General features: G+C 39.8%; 2 protein-coding genes across 12 annotated transcripts in view; one reads left to right on the top strand and one right to left on the bottom strand.

Annotated features, from left to right (window-relative positions):
* The window catches only part of kif23.S (kinesin family member 23 S homeolog), a 30,164-nt gene extending 18,814 nt beyond the window's left edge, over positions 1–11,350 (top strand). For 3 of the 9 annotated variants that reach the window (XM_018254376.2, XM_018254373.2, XM_041587698.1), the window contains 10 exons: positions 364–531; positions 1,464–1,621; positions 1,720–1,893; positions 3,031–3,207; positions 5,287–5,535; positions 6,270–6,503; positions 7,849–7,937; positions 8,034–8,115; positions 9,889–9,959; positions 10,799–11,350. In XM_018254376.2, coding sequence (XP_018109865.1) covers positions 364–531; positions 1,464–1,621; positions 1,720–1,893; positions 3,031–3,207; positions 5,287–5,535; positions 6,270–6,503; positions 7,849–7,937; positions 8,034–8,115; positions 9,889–9,959; positions 10,799–10,814 — 1,418 coding nt within the window. In that variant the 3' untranslated portion in view covers positions 10,815–11,350. 9 annotated transcript variants of the gene reach the window in all.
* Positions 11,351–14,900: 3,550 nt separating this feature from the next.
* Positions 14,901–17,874, bottom strand: part of uaca.S (uveal autoantigen with coiled-coil domains and ankyrin repeats S homeolog) — a 39,994-nt gene continuing 37,020 nt past the window's right edge. For all 3 annotated transcript variants that reach the window (XM_041588177.1, XM_018255221.2, XM_018255222.2), the window contains exon 19: positions 14,901–16,950. In XM_041588177.1, the coding sequence (XP_041444111.1) occupies positions 16,879–16,950 (72 nt within the window). In that variant the 3' untranslated portion in view covers positions 14,901–16,878. The remainder of the gene's footprint in view (positions 16,951–17,874) is intronic.

Here is a 17,874-nt window from a genome sequence, read left to right as displayed (position 1 = left end):
AATCAAACAGGTAAGGGAAGAGCATAGCCATATCCCCAAGGGCGGGAGGGGGAATCACTTCACTTTAGCCAGGTACTTGGGTTATACAAGGACTACCTGCACTGTTAGGGAATTGGTGACTTTCTACCTGAATAGCTAGCGGGTATTTTGCAGGTACCTGACTCCATGCATATTGCAAGTGCTGTGTAAGCGTGAAACTTGTTAAGCTGATATTTGGGGCCAGTTTTCTCTTTTTCAATATCACCTTAACTGTGTTAAGAGTATGTGTGCAAGAGTATATTTATGAATCATTTTTTTGCCAACCATTTTTTTTTATCACAGAGTTTTTTTTCTAATTTCTAATTCTTGTCTTCATTTGAAAAGATGCAGAAGACCAGGCAGTAGTGGAGATTCTGATACAAAGCTTTCCCCCTCTCCCATCCTGTGAGCTTTTGGATGCTAACGATGATCAGTCTCTGCCAAAACTAATTGAGGTCCTGGAGAAACGGTGCAGGATCAGGCAGATGATGGCTGAAGAGTTTAACAAAAATGGTAATTTACAGTCTCATACTGCACTAAACAGTTTCTCATTGGCTCTTGTAAAGGCTAAGATTCGAAAAGCATTAAGTTTTAAGGCACAATGGCACCCACAGATGAAAATATTTAATTTAAATTTGGTTCTAGTTTTCCTATCTGATATTTTTGAACTGCTTTCACGTCTTCAGGCTGTACCCTGAATTGCAAAGTCATGTCTATATAATAAATTTCTTAAAAGCTGTAATTGAGGCTAAGATTGCATTTATGAATACACGTGTCCTTTAGTTTCTCCTAATTGAATGATGTGAATTCTGCTTAGAACGTTCATCTGGCTAGATGCCGAACTTTACACCTAATTATTCTAACAAAAAGCAGATCAGCGTCTAAGGCAACGGAGAAAACAACCAACAAAGCAAAAAATATGGTGTAGTATTTTTGAATAATTCAGTTTATCACCATGTGTTGGGATATGAAAAGAAAGTGATGTTTTAGGTTAGTTCCCCTTAATCACTACTTCAAAGGGTGAAAGATATCCTGCGTGAGTTCCCCTTTAAAAGGACCGAAAAATCTTCCATACATGCATGTGTGCTTATTTAAAAAGCTTCCACCGGGTCTGGCTAAAATGGCTGTGATTCGTCACTTAAAGGGGAACTAACCTAAAACATCACTTTCTTTTCAGATCCCAACACATGGTGATAAACTGAATTATTCAAAAATACTACACCATATTTTTTGCTTTGTTGTTTGTTTTCTCCATTGCCTTAGGCGCTGATCCACTTTTTGTGAAAGTTTTTGTACAGCCGAGAGACTGAAATAAGACCGGCAGGAGTCCACATAACTAAAGGACTGACTTTTTTTTCTCCTATACGTTCATTTGTAATTGTTGACCTAATGATTCTAATCCCAAATTTGCATTGACATTCCACTATATAACGCTGTCTCCTCAGTTTGTAGCTTTAGAGCGATGCTGCAAGACCTAAATGGTGTAGTTACAGCAAAAGAAAATATTGCACAGGGCAGAATGACAGAAAAGGACAAGGTCATAGCCTCACAGAAATCTGAAATCGATCGTCTGGACAAGAAAATAAAGACACTGGAATATAAGGCAAGTTGGCCAATATCTTTGAGACAATGCAGGAATTCATTGATCATTTGCTATACGTGTTTTAGAGAGACGTTTTATATTTTTCTTGGTTTTCTTAGATTGATATTTTGGAGAAGACAACAACAATATATGAGGATGAAAAACGCACGATACAACAAGACTTGGAAAATCATCAGCAGAAGCTGCATCGCCAGCTCTCGGATAAGAGGCGGCTGGAGGGGCGTCTGCAGGGAATGATGAATGAAAATGCTATGAAATGGGAGAAGGAATGTGTAAGTGTCCAGTGCAGGCCTATTAATTATAGGGTGACGTTGCCTTAAACAAGGTAACTTGTTCGGTGTCTGGAAGGCATTTGGTATAATGTTGAATATACTCCCTGAAATATCAGCATTACAGTCACAGAGGTAACGTGTGTATAATTAATTTAAACATGATTAAAATAATAATACATTTCTACTTTAAATATGCATAGAATTAAAAAAAAAAATACAGGATTAGCTGAACCTCCTGCCTGCACACATAACACTGCATAGTTGCTGCACAGTTATCAGGAATATTTGAGAATGGGACTTCTTAAAAAAACAGTACCCTTCATGTTCCTTGGTTATATCTCTCTCAAGTAGAAACAGATAAGAAAACCTGAATGTGCAGTGGGATTCCAAGTTAAAGGGTCTGCCCCGGTTATTCTAGCTGCCATTAACATAACAGCCCCCAGAACTTATGCTGATGTTTGTGCACCTGACTTTTTCTAACTTCCCAATTCTAGAAAGCCTAATACACAATACAATTTGACATTTGTTCATCAAATTCAGCCAGGGCATAGCAGGGAGGCTGGAAAAAGATAGTGGTGTGGCACTCCATATATGAAAGTACCCTGGGACAATGTCTAACAATTTTACACCCCTCGCAGTAAATTTAGGTTTAGTTTTCCTATAATTAGCCAATAACAGTATTAACTTTGACGAGTGAACTGTTGATTGCTGCTTTCACCACCAAGTGAAGAACCAAGAAGGTGTTTCAAAATTAGGGATGCACCAAATCCAGGATTTGGTTCGGGATTCAGCCAGGATTCTGCCTTTTCCAGCTGAATTCGGATTCGGCCAAATCCTTCTGCCCGGCCGAACTGAATCCTAATTTGCATATTCAAATAAGGGGCAGGAGGGAAAGTCTGTGACTTTTTGTCACAAAACCAGGAAGTAAATTTTTTCCCCCTTCCCACCCCTAATTTGCATATGCAAATAAGGTTTCAGTTCAGTATTCGACTGAGTCTGTCTCAAAGGATTCGGGGGTTCTGCCAAATCCAAAATAGTGGAATCGGTGCATCCCTATTCAAAATCACTGTTCAGTTATTTATTCTGCTTAATTAGAACGTTCAACAATGTATTAATTTGTGCTTTTATTACCTGTAGGAGAGGCGTGTAGCAGCCAAACAGCTAGAGATGCAAAACAAGCTCTGGGTAAAGGATGAGAAGCTCAAACAACTCAAAGCAATTGTGACCGAACCAAAGGGAGATAAACCAGAGAGGCCTCCCAGGGAGAAAGACAGAGAGCCAAGGGTACCTGTCAGATCTGTATCACCCGCACCTGTATGTATTACACTGACAAATATTCACTGGCTATTGGGATGTTTGGGTAGTTGGTGTTGGGTTAATACTTCACTCTGGTGGTTAAGTGGGGATGTTCTGATGGTTAAATATTCAAAGCTTTGTTTTGTCATCTGCCTTGAAAGTTTGGAAAACTATGTTTAACTCCCCAAGCAAGGAGAAAAAAGTATGTTTGCAGGAAAGGGGTATTCCTCCAGTTAAACGTGGTCTCTATCTGCTAACTCTTGTTTCAAGCTTTGTTTATGCAAAAAGTTAGAACTCTGTGTACTAACATGTTATTAACAGCTAAAAAGACTGTCTGCAGCGTACAAACTGCCAACATTCCTAGATCCCAGAGACAGCGCTGCAGCTCTTGTTAATGGTTGGTTACAATATCAAGCACTAATGGGAAATACAATAGACATTAGTGGGTAGTAGAGAACAGGAGGCTGTGTGACTGTAGAGCTAAAAGGAAGAATAGGGAAAAAAAGGCTGAGGAGATAGAGGGGAAAGAATTAAAAGAAACAGGGCAGAAGGGAAGAGCCGAAGAAACAGATTATTCACAAGGGGTAAAGGAAAAAATCTTCAGAAATCTGAAGAATATGGTTATATGGTAAAAAAAAAAAAGTGGAAAAGAGAAAATGGTCTGGGTAGAAGACAAAAGAGCACAAGTAACTGGTACGAGGATATAACAACAGAAGTGAAGCTGTGTTTTCTCTTTGACTTGTGTTTTAGCTACAGACCTTGTGCCGTTACATTAAATTGCTTGATAATGACATTGGGCCTCACATGTCCCTACGTGTAGCGACAGAGCAACCAGTCAGAATTATATTTTAACCACAATAAAAGCAAATGTCTAGTTGCTATATGTGCAGCGTAAATAACAAGCCTCACTGTGTGTCTGTTTGTCCTTGTGATACTAACCTAATGCTAAAACAGTCTCTCTACCTCATTTTATTTTGTTTTCATTGTAATGTTTAACAAATAAATATTAGGCATGACAGTAAAGAGAGTAATTTGTAACTTATATCGCTGTATAAGTTACAAATTCTATTACATTAACCTCAATAAATGTGTTCCTCATCTGTTTATGTCCATTGATATCATCATGGATCCGCTGCTGCTGGGCTCTTTCTCTTGTGTCCCTGATTAGTGCATTTTCCATACACTCATTAATGGTTGTTTTTCTGTCTTCTTGACAATTGTTTAAAGGGCAACTAAAGGACTAGAGATGCCAAGGTTATGTCCATGACCCTAAATCCTGCACCATATACTCCCCCCCCCCCAATAAAGTTTGTAGCTGTTCATTCAGCACATACAAACTGCTGCTTGATAACAAATGTCCTATTTTATCTAAAGAGGTTTTCCGATAAATTCTTAAAGCAAAGACACATGGTCTCATTTATAAACACTAGGCCAATTTGCCCAGGGGCAGTAACCCATAGCATCCACTCAGTGATTGGCTTTTTCAGCCAGCTGCAGGTTAACTAATGAATGAACACATTTGATTGGTGCAAATTTGGATAGTATATAGTTTATGAGCAGGACCTATTTTAAAGGAGAAGGAAAGCTACCGAAGCAGTTTATTGCCAATAGATTAGCCACAATAGTGCAAGCTAGAATGCTATATTTATTCTGTAGAATGCTTTACCATACCTGAGTAAACAGCTCTAGAAGCTCTCTGTTTGTTTAGGTTAGCAGCTGCCATATTAGCTTGGTGTGACATCACTTCCTACCTGAATCTCTCCCTGCTCACTCATAGCTCTGGGCTCAGATTACAGCAGGGAGGGGGGGGAAGAGGAGCAAACTGAGCATGCTCACGCCCAGGCAATGAGGTTTAAGCTGAAGGCAGGAAGTCTGATACAGAAGCCCATGTGTACACAATAGAAGGAAAGAAATGCAGTGTTTCTTTTGACAGAGGACTCAGAGCAGCATTACTTTGAGGGTTTACTGGTGTATTTATATAGACCTTTCTGATAAAGCTTACTTAATTTTAGCCTTTCCTTCTCCTTTAAAACCTAGTGCATTACCAGGTGCCCCATATATTTTTACGTGTCGACTAATTGTCTCTAGTCTCTTTAGCTCCAGGGTAACCCAGTTCCCCAGTCCACCCCTGCACGGTTGCAGCTGCACAGGCGCTCAAATTCCTGCAGCAGTTTATCCGTGGCCTCGTGTGTGTCGCAGTGGGAACAGAGGACACCCCAGCACACCCCTCACAGCAATGGCTGCTCCAGCCGCAGGCGGAAGGAGTCAGAGGAAGCTAGAGAGAGTCATTCAGCACATAATGCAGCCAGTCTACAAGCACATCTAGAAGAGGATCAGTGTTTCAGGGTCAGTGAGTTATTAGTGATGCATACTGCCCGAAATACCATGACATCACTTGATACAACAAGTACAGCACAGCTGCTTTTCAATTACTAAACTACAACTCTCTTAGTAAATATACAGCCGGGCATATTGAAGCACCTGCATTTCTGCCTCCTCAAGCAATGATCCTGGCAATGCAGTATTATCTCTCAAATGAGTCCCAGGAAACTACTAGCTGCTTCCTTTGTCTGAATCAGTTTAATGAGAAAAAGGGGCAAATATTCTATTTCTTTTCAGAAATAATCTTTTCCCAAAAGCATTTAATTTGTAAAAGTCATAATGGCCAAGTCATTGGTGTGTGACCAGCATGTGGGTCGTTGGAGCCTTTCAAACAATTAGTATGGCCCTCAGGCTTTATGGACTGATTTATATTACAGTAGAATCTGGATTTCATGTTTTTCCCCATGCCACTTTCTTGCCAGCCCCATTCAGGCAAGCTGCATTTTGTCCCCTGGGACTTTGGCCATTACTAATCTTAAAGCTGGTGTTTGTGTGTAAAAGATACTTTATATAGTGTGTCACCGAGGCGACTAATCTCCCCGAATCTGAGCGTGCGTCTCTGCCCTAAGAGCAACTAGGTATCCATGGTCATTCCGTGCCGTCACCAGGCCTCTGATAATCTGTTTCCTTTGTTAACCCACTGGATTTCATTACTGATTCTTCCTGTTTGTCTTGATTTGCTCACTGGACTCGCTCAGACTGCACCCCCGGTCCATCCCAGGCACCGTCGCTCTCACTCAGCAGGGACAGAGAGATGGGTGGATCATAAGCCGCCCAGTAGTGTGGAGACTGACACAGTCATGCAGCCCCATGTCCCCAACTCCATCAAAGTCAACGTTGCCAGTGAAAAGGCGCTGGCAAAATGCCACAAGTATATGTTGACACACCAGCAACTGGCTTCAGATGGGGAGATTGAGACTAAACTTATTAAGGTAATTCGAAGTTGAGGGAGGAGGGGTTATGGGGATTTCTCTTTCTTACAGATTTACACGGTATGATGTCGCCGTGATGTTTAGCAGAATTCAACCATTTTTACGGCCTGCTAGAGGTGAAGCAGACCTTAACAGGATTCTCATGATTTTATGATGTAGTTTTATTTCTGAATGACACTGTTAACACTGCAAATAATTCACTCTACAATATAACATTTCATTCCTGAACCAGCAAGTGTATTTTTTTTTTTAGTTGAAATATTGGTGTGTTGGCGCCATCTCAGGTCATTTTGGTCATGGTCTTTCAGAAAGAGCCAGCACTTTAGGATGGAACTGCTTTCTGGCAGGCTATTGGTTCTCCTACTCAATGTAACTGAATGTGTCTCAGTGGGACATGGGTTTTTACTATTGAGTGTTGTTCTTAGATCTACCAGGCAGCTGTTATCTTGTGTTTGGGAGCTGCAATCTGGTTACCTTCTCATTGTTCTGTTGTTTGGCTGCTGGGAGGGGGGTGATATCACTCCAACTTGCAGTAAAGAGTGACTGACGTTTATCAGAGCACAAATCACATGACTGGGGGCAGCTGGGAAACTTACAATATGTCTAGCCCCGTGTCAGATTTCAAAATTAAATATAAAAAAATCAGTTTGCTCTTTTGAGAAACGGATTTCAGTGTAGAACTCTGCAGCAGCAGCACTATTAACTGTGTTTTGGTAACTGAAGTTTATCAGAGTACAGGTCACATGACTGGGGGCAGCTGGAAAAACTGGCTATATTTCTAGCCCCATAAAATTGGCATTGGCTTTGCATGAACTTTACAATTCTGATGTGAAAGTACTTCCTGATGTTTTTACTATTCCTTACAAAAGTGGAAAATGATCAACGTGACATATACATCATATGCATTAATATTGTGATGAAGTTTTTTTAGTGTCAGTATCACTTTAATAAAGGCTGAGTTTTCTGATATCCGTTTTCTTGTCTAGACCTCTTGGCAGTTCCATTAGATTTCATTGTCTCCAATGGGGCAGCATTTCTTTTATAAAATAATCGCTGGATTTATTTGAGAATTTTCCATTGGGTAGAGACAGGAATTACCTGATGATAAATATCATCAATTGTCAAACATTGAGACACGTGCCCCATGGAATAACTTCCCAGTAACTGTTCTGTATTTGCTGCAAACGTTTCCTCAGTCCTAAATTTAGGGACGGCAGGTAATTTGCCCTTGTTGTTCTTGCACAGGGTGTTTGTTGTTTCACATTTTGGTGAGCACTTGTGGTGAAAGAGAAAGATGGGATCTCCTTGGGATTTATCCTAAACTACTTCTATTTCTTTCTTCAAGGGCGACGTATATAAAACACGTGGAGGCGGCCAATCTGTGCAGTTCACTGACATTGAAACACTCCGGCAACAGTCTCCACCTTCAGGCGGGTGAGTTGTTTCAAGTGGAGTGTTGAGCACAATCATGCAAATACCCAATTCTTCTGGATACGGTTTTAACTTTTTTTTTTTTTTTCTTTATTGTAGCCGTAAGCGAAGATCATCCCCATCCAATCAGCCCCCACAAGAAGAAACTACAGATGCAGACTGGACTGATGTAGAAACTAGGGTGAGTTTAAAGCTCATTTGTTTTAGTTGTTTAGATGTTAGCACATTACCTGATAAGGAGTTACGGTGACCATAGATGTATAGATCGCCAAACGAGCGGATCTCTCCCCGATATGCCCACATTGAAGTGGGTGACATTGGGCTCATCCAATCATGGGCCCTGGGGCCCAACGATTGGATCAGAATGGATTCGATACAGGTGGTCGGATTGCGACACCGCATAGATGCTGTCGGGATTTTTTAACCTGCCTATCAATCAGGGAAGCCTGTCGGATGGCCCCACACATGGGCCAATAAGCTGCTGACTTGGTCTGTCGGCAGCTTTTATCGGCCCATGCATGGGGGCCTTTACAAGTGGACTGGCACCTATACAATTAGGCTGAAGTCACATTTGTGTTTTAGGCTATGGGCACTTAGGCTGAACGCTTCAGCTGTTCTTGGCCTGTGTATATTTGCAAGTTGAGAGAAGCGGATCTTCTCCCTGCCCCATTGATTTGAATATGATCAGCCTAGGTGTGTACACACACACACCCACACCCACACACACACACACTAACATACACACAGCAGGTCAGCCTGGAGATGCCTCCTTTTGCTGTGTGTGTTAGTGTTATGCACGCTTTGGTGATTGTTAAATGTGTCTTATAATATATCAGTTAGGGATGCACCGAATACACTATTTTGGATTCAACCAAACCCCTGAATCCTTGGCGAAAGATTCTGCCGAATACCAAATCCGAATTTTCATATGTAAATTAGGGGTGGGAAGGGGAAGACCTTTTTTATAATTCCACGTTTTGTGACAAAAAGTCACACAATTTCCCTACCGCCCCTAATTTGCATATGCAAATTCGGTTCACCCGGGCACAAGGATTTGGCCGAATCACGAACCGAATCCTGGATTCAGTGCATCCCTAATATCACTCACAAAATCAGAACTTATGATGTAATGAACCTGTTCAGTCTGCAGTTGCATCTCACAAGCTTCTCTATATTCAAATTCCATGGAAATTGGATGCTCAGTGTTTTTAACTCCTTAAATGGGTGGAGCCATCATGGAATGCAGGATTTGAGAAAATAACCATCAACATTGAAGTCTAATGTCTTAAGATTTATTCACCTTCCAAACTTTTTTTTTCAGATTGTTCACCAGAAATAGACATTTTTTTTTATTGCTTTCCATTTTTAATTTCTTACCATTTCCTGAGTCTGGCAGCTCAATGATCCAGGTGCAGATTCTGAGCTGTGATAATTTGTTACACTAGTTGATACATTTCTTCGCAACTATTGTATCGATCCTAACAGAATCAGTCTTTATTTCTGGAGAAAAATCTGAAACCATCCGAAGTGTAAGAAGGCGAACAGCCCCTTTAATTGAGATGAGCCCATGGTTAGGATTAAACAATGGCACATACTACTAGAAATATATTATTATGAAAATGGTTTATTTACATGAAGCAGAGTTTTACATATGAACTGTTTTATGTGATATCTTTTTATGTAGACCTACATTGTTTGTGGGGTATAGTTTTCCTTTAAACCTTTTGTGTTACTGATGCATCAGTTGTGGTCCCATGGGGTTTTTTTTCCCCAACTTTTCACTTAGTTGTGATTTTTCATAAATATGCAGAATTATGGGAAATTTTTTTTTTTTATATAAATGTGCTCCTTAGTGTGTGTCGTTTCTCGGGTTTTGCAGTAGCCAATGGTTAAAGTTCTACTGTGACGTCAGGTGCTGACATCCGTTGCCTGATTCTTTTATCTTGTCATTCAGTGTTCCGTTGCTGTAGAGATGAGAGCTGGATCAAATCTGGGGCCTGGCTATGAGCACCATGTTGTGTCCAAGTAAGTAACACCCAGGGGCATTTATCAAGGGTCGAATTTCAAATTGAAAAAACTTCGAAATTCGAATTCAAAAAGGCCAACCGAAATTAAGTTGGTTTTTTTTTTTTTTTTTTTTTTTGGTCGAATAGGTCAGTTTTTGATTGAATAATGATTTAATTGTAATTATTTTTATTGAATTTATTTGGGGTCTATGGGAAACTGACCATCTAATCAGAGCTTTCTGGATTATGAGTTTTCTGATAACAGATTCCCCTACCTGTATTGTTTTTGTTAAATGATACCATATTTATCAAGGGTCAAATTTGAAAAACTTTGAATTCAAAAAGACCAACCGAAATTAAGAAAGGCTTATGTTTTTTTTTGGCCAAATAGGTCAGTTTTCGATCTAATAGGTCTTTATTTGGCCGAATTCGAATCATACGAATTGAAGTAATAGCACATTCGATCGAATTCGAAGCGACGTTTTTCCCAGAAAAAAACTTAAATTGACCAAATAGCTTCTAGGAGGTTCCCCATAGGCAAAAACAACAATTCGGCAGGTTTTAGATGGCCAATGGTCGAAGTCAAAGTACATGATAAAATTTCGATATTCTAATTTTCAAATTTTATTCAAATTCGGATCGAATTTGGACTATTCCCAAGTCGAGGTTCACAAAATTAGCTTGAAATTCTATTTTTTTTTTTTTTTGTAATTCAAAAATTCACCTCGACCTTTGATAAATCTGCCCCCCCTCCCCCCCGTGTGTTTGATTGTCCAGCCTATGTGCATGGCAGCAGACTAAAACTGTGTGTCTGGAATTTACTTTATATTTTCTTTTTTTCATCTTTCAATCCTACAGGCGCAGAAGGCCTTGACTTGCCCCTGGACACTATAAAATATATCCCCTGCAGACTCTGGCTGTCAGACTTGTGAATAGCTCTAAGGGAAACTTGTTTTGCATTCAGCATGTGCCACAACAATGGACTTCACTATTCACTAGAGAACGTATTTAATTCACGACAGACTTCCTGCACGGTTCCGCTGCTGTATTTTATGCAACCTTTCATGTAGTCAGATTCTTCCTCGTGCCTGTAGGTGGCGGAATATGAAATTTGACTTCTTACTCTCTGTTCATCATGAAAGGGTTTTTTTTATGGATATTAAGGTATATATTATTCCTGATATACTGTGTAGAAGAGGGAATGGCTGCTGTGTGGTTAGAAGCAAAGATGCACTTTACTAAAGCTTTCATTTGGATACACACTGCAGTTAGTAGCTTAACATGGTCCCGTATCTGTTGTACAATTTCTGCCCTATGTATTACACCCTGAGAGCTACAGACTGGTTTGTTTAGGAATTTACAGACTGGTTTTAGGGATTTGTTAATAAACATGGAAAAGCTGGAATACAATGTGCTTTCATGCGTCTGTGTTGATTATACCGGCCTCAGGCACCAGCTGATGGTACAAGGGTAATGTCTGCTTGCACTGAAATAGCGGCAAGTATTAAAGGGATATATAACAACACAGCTAAAGCAAAGTAAGTGAGAATTCATACAATGCAGTCGTTGGGAAATATGGAAAGGTTGGATAGCAGCAGGGCCCTGAAAGAGCTAATAAATAGCAACCCACAAGGTGTTAAATGAACAGTAACACCAAAAAAATGAAAGTGGGACAATATAGTATAGTGTTGTCCTGCACTCGTACAACCAGTGTGTTTGCTTCAGAAACACAACTATAGTTGATATAAACAAGCTGCTGTGTAGCCATTGGGGCAGCCATTCAAAGCTGAAAAGGAGAAAAGGCACAGGATACACAGCAGATAACAGATATATGCTGTAGTATATAATCATCATCATTTATTTATATAGCGCTGTCAAGATACGCAGTGCTTTATATAATGAGATTCTTCTGAGCTTATCTGTTATCTACTGTGTATCCTGTGCTTGAATGGCTGCCCCCATGGCTACACAGCAGCTACAATAAACTATTGTAGAGTTTACACACCAGTTTTACCAATACAGAGCAACACTATATTATATTCTCTTTCCTTTAAAACACTTTGTTTTTGGTGTAACTGATCCTTTTAGAAAACTGTGGCTGGAAGAAGTAGAGGCTGGTCTGAGGAAACTCACAGTAAGAGGATGGAGAAAACAAGCACACGATATAGAACACCACAAAGTGAAAATGCTTTACTTGCTGTGCAGATGTGGATCCTACAGCCCAACCGTGTAGTCCTTATTGATACAGAGTAACTAATTGATATAAACTAGTGGTTCCCAACCTGTAAAGCTAATCCCCCAGCCTGAAGGGTCTTCATAATTCAGCCAAGTATGAGCCTGTTGGCTGTCCTACTTCCTGCTGGAAGCTAAACTTAAAGGCCAGTTATGGTAAGATTTGGAGTGCTGACTTATTTGTGATCTAAATATTATTGGAAATATTAGTGCTTTATTATATCTGTAACATTATGGCCCAAGGAGGAGGGCTTGCACTGATATAAATGTTATATGGTCTCTTATAAAGCAGTCCTACTAATGCAGGGAAAGCTTAGGTTCAGTGTACAAAGTCCCCTCTTTGCAGGTGAGCATCATAAGCCCTTTTAATATGGAAAAGAATGCTCCGGCCGGACTCAGCGCATCCTCCTGTGTATTGCTGGATCTGTGTGCTTTAACCCTATTGGGTCTGTGACAGTGATTGGGATTAACATCTGTACAGAATGATTCCTGGTAATATGATAACTTAAAAAAGCTTAGTTGGTAAAGTGGATTGTGTGAATTCCCTATGGACAGGGGACCAGGAAGAAATAGCATAAAATCTGGGAAAATATAAAACTCAATACTCAAAGGATACAAACAGTCTGTTTTACTTTGAAATTTACTGTGTTAAAGGGGAAGTGTAAAATAAAGGCTAGAAATGCTGTATTTTGTATACCAAACACACTTACAGCACCATGTATGGCCTGTAGATGTCACTGTGCTCAAGACTTATACTGTTGTGTAATGGCTGCATGAGCCTGCTAATAAAGCACTGTTATACTCCACTCATCCTTAGCTACCAAATCATAACACACCAGAAGCCCAATTCAACAAATGATTTATGCTTTCAAAGTTGGCTACAGGGGGTCACCATCTTGTAACTTTGTTAAACATCTTTGCAAGACCAAGACTGTGCACATGCTCAGTGTAGTCTGGGCTGCTTTAAGGAGAATTCAACCTGTGGGAAAAAAAACCCTGTACCCCCCCACCCCAGGTAGACCCTCCTTCCCCCAGGCTAAATGCCCCATATTTTATACTTACCCTCGCCACATTCTTCCAGCGGAGTTGCATGCATCCATCTTCCGTCTCCTCTGTAAGCTGGCTGAGAGATCTGTATTTTGGCGCATGCGCAGTTGGAGCAGTTTGCCGATTTGCAACAACTGCACATGTGCGGAATTACACGGAAATTGACGATGTCCCAGTCAACTTATAGAGGAGCCGGAGGATGGATGCGTGCAACTCCGCTGGAAGAATCTGCGCCGAGGGGTAAGTATAAAGTATGGGGCACACTCGCTGACTGCTCTACAGGGAAACAAACAAAGCTGCTTGAGTTCTGCATGGCTGGAAAATAAGGCGGGGCTCCCCCTGCTGTTCATAAGTATGATTGTTTCCCTGCAGAGCAGTTAGGGACCATCTGACAATTCCTATCCACAGCAGTAAATGAAGGGAGAATTTCACTGCATACAGTCAGGTGTCTTATAAAACGGTACACATTTTTTAATTAAAGTATATTGGAGATAGGTTTCTTTTTCATTAAAGAAAGTAAAAATGGGATTTTATTTTTTTGCCTTTAAATGCCCTTTAAGACAGGGGTTAAGTGTTCTCTCCACCTGAGTGGAGACTGGCCTGACTGGCCTGACAATGTTTGTCTGCTTTTGTGGTTTACACCAAAAAACTAAAGTGTTCTAAAGGAATGACAATGCAAAGTATTGTTGCCCTGCACTGGTTAGACTGACGAGTTTGCTTCAGAAATTCTACTATAGTTTATATAAACAAGCTGATGTATAGCCATGGGGGCAGCCATTCAAGCACAGGATACACAGTAGATAACAGATACCGTAAGTTCTGAAGAATCCCATTGTATACTACAGAGATGATCCGTTATCTTCTGTGTATCCTGTGCCTTCTCCTTTTTCAGCTTTGAATGGCTGCCCCCATTGCCACACAGCAGCTTGTTTATATAAACTATAGTAAAGTTTCTGAAGCAAACACACTGGTTGTACCAGTGCAGCACAACAGGCTGGCACTTGTTGGAAAGAGTTTTCTCCTGAAACCTCTGGGTTTTGCTGAATAGTGATATGAATAGTGATACTCAAGTTCCGGACAACCCATACAGCTTTTATCTTGATGCCAACATCTCTGTCAATGTCTGACTATGGTTTGGGTCCCCAAACCCCCTCAGGGCCCCCCCGCACCAGTTGTTAGCAGATGTCGCAACTACCTGCCCACCCCACCCCCACGCATGGGGAGCAGATTTTTTTTATCCAGGGTGTCCCACTAGTCCAGTTTGACACTGTAAATTTAGCACGTAATACTGCTATATGCAAAAGAAAGTGGATCTACTCTCATCTAGTCCTTTGTGTATTACAGTGTTGGCCCATATGGAGCTACACAAAGCGGATTTTGGCATGAAAATGCAAATGGTAGGTTACAATAATGTTGGATCATTGGGGGGGGGGCTTGAACCAAAGAAAAATCAGTCAGTCAGTCTTATTTAGCAAAGTAGCAAACACTTTTATAGCAATTATTAAACAGCTTTAAAATAACCCTTCAAACTGGATTTATTATGTTACTTACCCACTTATTATTTCCTATATAATATCCGCTATATAACCAGGCTGCATCCAGTATCCATAGTGTACATGCAGAAATGGCTACAGCTTGATCAGCCTTATACTTTCCTATATTCTAAGAGCAAAGAAACAGGTTTTACATGATTTATTTATTGTACTTTACACAAATGCAGCCAAGAAATAGGACTGAGAACAAACACATATTTTTGCCTCTAAGTGAAAAGGTATAAAAGAAGCCAGGCTCACTATTGTCCAGCATGAGCAAAAATAGTAACGGGTACTGTAAGCAAACACTGCTGTAAACAGGTCTAAAAGACATAATAAAAGGAAAGAAAAGGCAAATGTCTGGCACATGAATGTATACTGGATATAGACCTGCCCCCTATACACTAGTCCCCATGGAATATCTGTCAGACCAGCTGTTCATTCCATGAAGTGATCAAATTCATCCATACAAAATATATATAATGTACAAAATAAATACAGAATTCTACGTCTATGTACTGGGAGTGTAAACTGGTAATGTGGAGCCTGGTGTTTTTCCTGTAAGTCTCAGTTCTATTAATGACCATTATATACTGAATACATTTAAAGGGCACCTATCACAGCCAAAATCAAAGGCATATTAACAATCTGACCAGTACAACCTAGACACATTTAATCAAACTACATATACAGTTTTTAGAAAGAAAAAAAAAACCAGCAGCTTTTAAAAAATCCTTTACTTTGTCAAATGGGTTCTTTCACTGAGGGAATCCATACTGTGACTATAATATGCAAATTTCAGGAGCATGCTCAGTTTGTAGCAGTGTCCAGAGTATTCTACCCAGAATGCCTAGCTTTAGTAAACTCCTCCACTAGAAATATCACAAGATTTCCCTCTCTTGTCCCCTGCTGGTGATGTCATTGTGCAAATGAAGGGCACACACTAACTTCCAGAAGGTGGCAGGACTACTGAACAGCAGTTAACACAGAAGTTTGGCTGCTTTGAAAATAGCCAAGAAGTGTTTCTAGGCAACCAAGGAATTTCAACTGAGCATGTGCGAGATTTCAGAGCTGCAGTTGGTTGCGAAGATATAGGTAGGAGGAGCCAGTGAAATCCAAGATGCCTGCCTCAGCTAGAACTGCAGTAGAGATAGGGGAGATCCTGCAGAAGGTATAGTAAGCTGATGATTTACATTAAACAAACAATTCTAACTGTTTTAAAAATCAGATTTCTTGAACTTTCACATAGTGTATTTACTTTGTAAATTATTGGTGCCCTTTAAGGCATTTTAGAGCTTAGTATAACAACCAAGATCTGTTTTTTCAGGCAAGGGTGAAAATAAAGAACTTGGCTGAGCAAATAGTGAATACTAATGTACACAAATAAGTATTGTACATTGTGCTCCTAAGAAAATTATCCCCCTCAAGTTATATTCCCCTTTTATAAGATACAGGTCAAATCTTACCTCCCATTGTATGTTGCCTTCTCTATTCTCATACCCAGCCCTTTATTACACTTACATATTCTCTCTCTAATGTCCATCTCACTCAGATCACATGTCCCATTGCAGGGCATTTTCTTCCTCTCTCACCTCCATCTCTTGTTGCATTCTTTGTGTCTGTATTCATTTTCCTCTCTCATAGACAATCCAACAACCAACTTTAAGGCCCCCAGTACGTCACATTACTCTTACCATTATCATTAAGTACCTTCCATCACCTTCTCTTCTACATGATGCACCGAATCCAGGATTCAGTTCGGGATTCGGCCTTTTCCGGCCGAAACCCAAATCCTAATTTGCATATGTAAATTAGGGGCGGGGAGGGAAATTGCGTGACTTTTTGTCACCAAGCAAGGAAGTAAAAAATGTTTTCACCTTCCCACCACTAATTTGCATATGAAAATTAGGGTTTGGTTCGGTATTCTGCCAAATCCAAAATAGTGGATTCGGTGCATTCCTATTTACCTCTCTTCTTTGTGTCCTTATGTGTGTACCGTTACTAACGCCCTTCCTAAACACATTTATTTAGTATTTTAGTCTCCCATAATTGCATATATTGAATCATACTAGTTTAACGTACAGTGAGCCCCTGGCCGCTATTCACATAACAGAAGGAGAGATGATTTCAGCAAACAAGCTCTTGTCGCATGTGGATAATTTGTAACAAGGCGTCTTGAACATCAGCATCCATGTGACCCTGAGAGAAAAAGAAACATTTCAAGATGTGGATTTCAGCACAATTTACCAGTCACAAACTCTGATCACAGAAGAAATGAAAAACAGAAAAATCTGATGGCCCTCGTGTAACTATAGGAACATGATGCAATATGTGTAGCTACAGTAAGGAACACGCAGACTAAATTTACAGGACCATAAAGCAATGTGTTACATGTAATAAAGTCTGGCCACACACACACACACCAGTTCAACAGACTGGCCCAAGGGTTGATGGGTTTCACTTGGTAAAAGTACAGAAGAAAAGTGGAAATGCTGTAATGTAAATGGCACAATAGATACCCAGTTTTCTAATGGAGTGACATAGCAAACTGACCAGATTATAGAATCCAGTTCCCATGTTCCCCCAGAACATACAAACCAGATTTGGTCCGGCAGATTGGACAATTCAGACCATAATATGGAACTATCTTTGCATGTATGACAGGTAGGAGTCAGTTTTAAAAGAGCACTCAATGATCCTATCCAATCACAGATCCTGCTTGAAAATTTCCTATGCTGGTGCCCCACATCAGTAGTTGCATCGGAGGATAAAAAATGTGATTTAGAGCAGTTGGTCTTTTCCACTTCTTGTAATTCCAATAATTTTGCTTTAACAGATATAACAATGGAATGGTATGGCCCTAGCAGTTTATGAAACCCTATTTAAATTTTAACACACACCCTTAAAAGACTATTTCTTTATATATATATATATATATATATATATATATATATATATATAATATATATATATATTATATATATATATATATATATATATATATATATATATATATATATATATATATATATTTATTTTTTTTAAAAGTGGACCTGTCAACCAGACACAAAAATCTGTATAATAAACGTCCTTTTCAAATTAAACATGAAATTCAATGTTTTT

This window comes from Xenopus laevis, chromosome 3S, assembly GCF_017654675.1.
Source record: "Xenopus laevis strain J_2021 chromosome 3S, Xenopus_laevis_v10.1, whole genome shotgun sequence".
Classification (NCBI taxonomy): domain Eukaryota; kingdom Metazoa; phylum Chordata; class Amphibia; order Anura; family Pipidae; genus Xenopus; species Xenopus laevis.
This window is presented reverse-complemented; position numbering and strand designations above follow the sequence as displayed.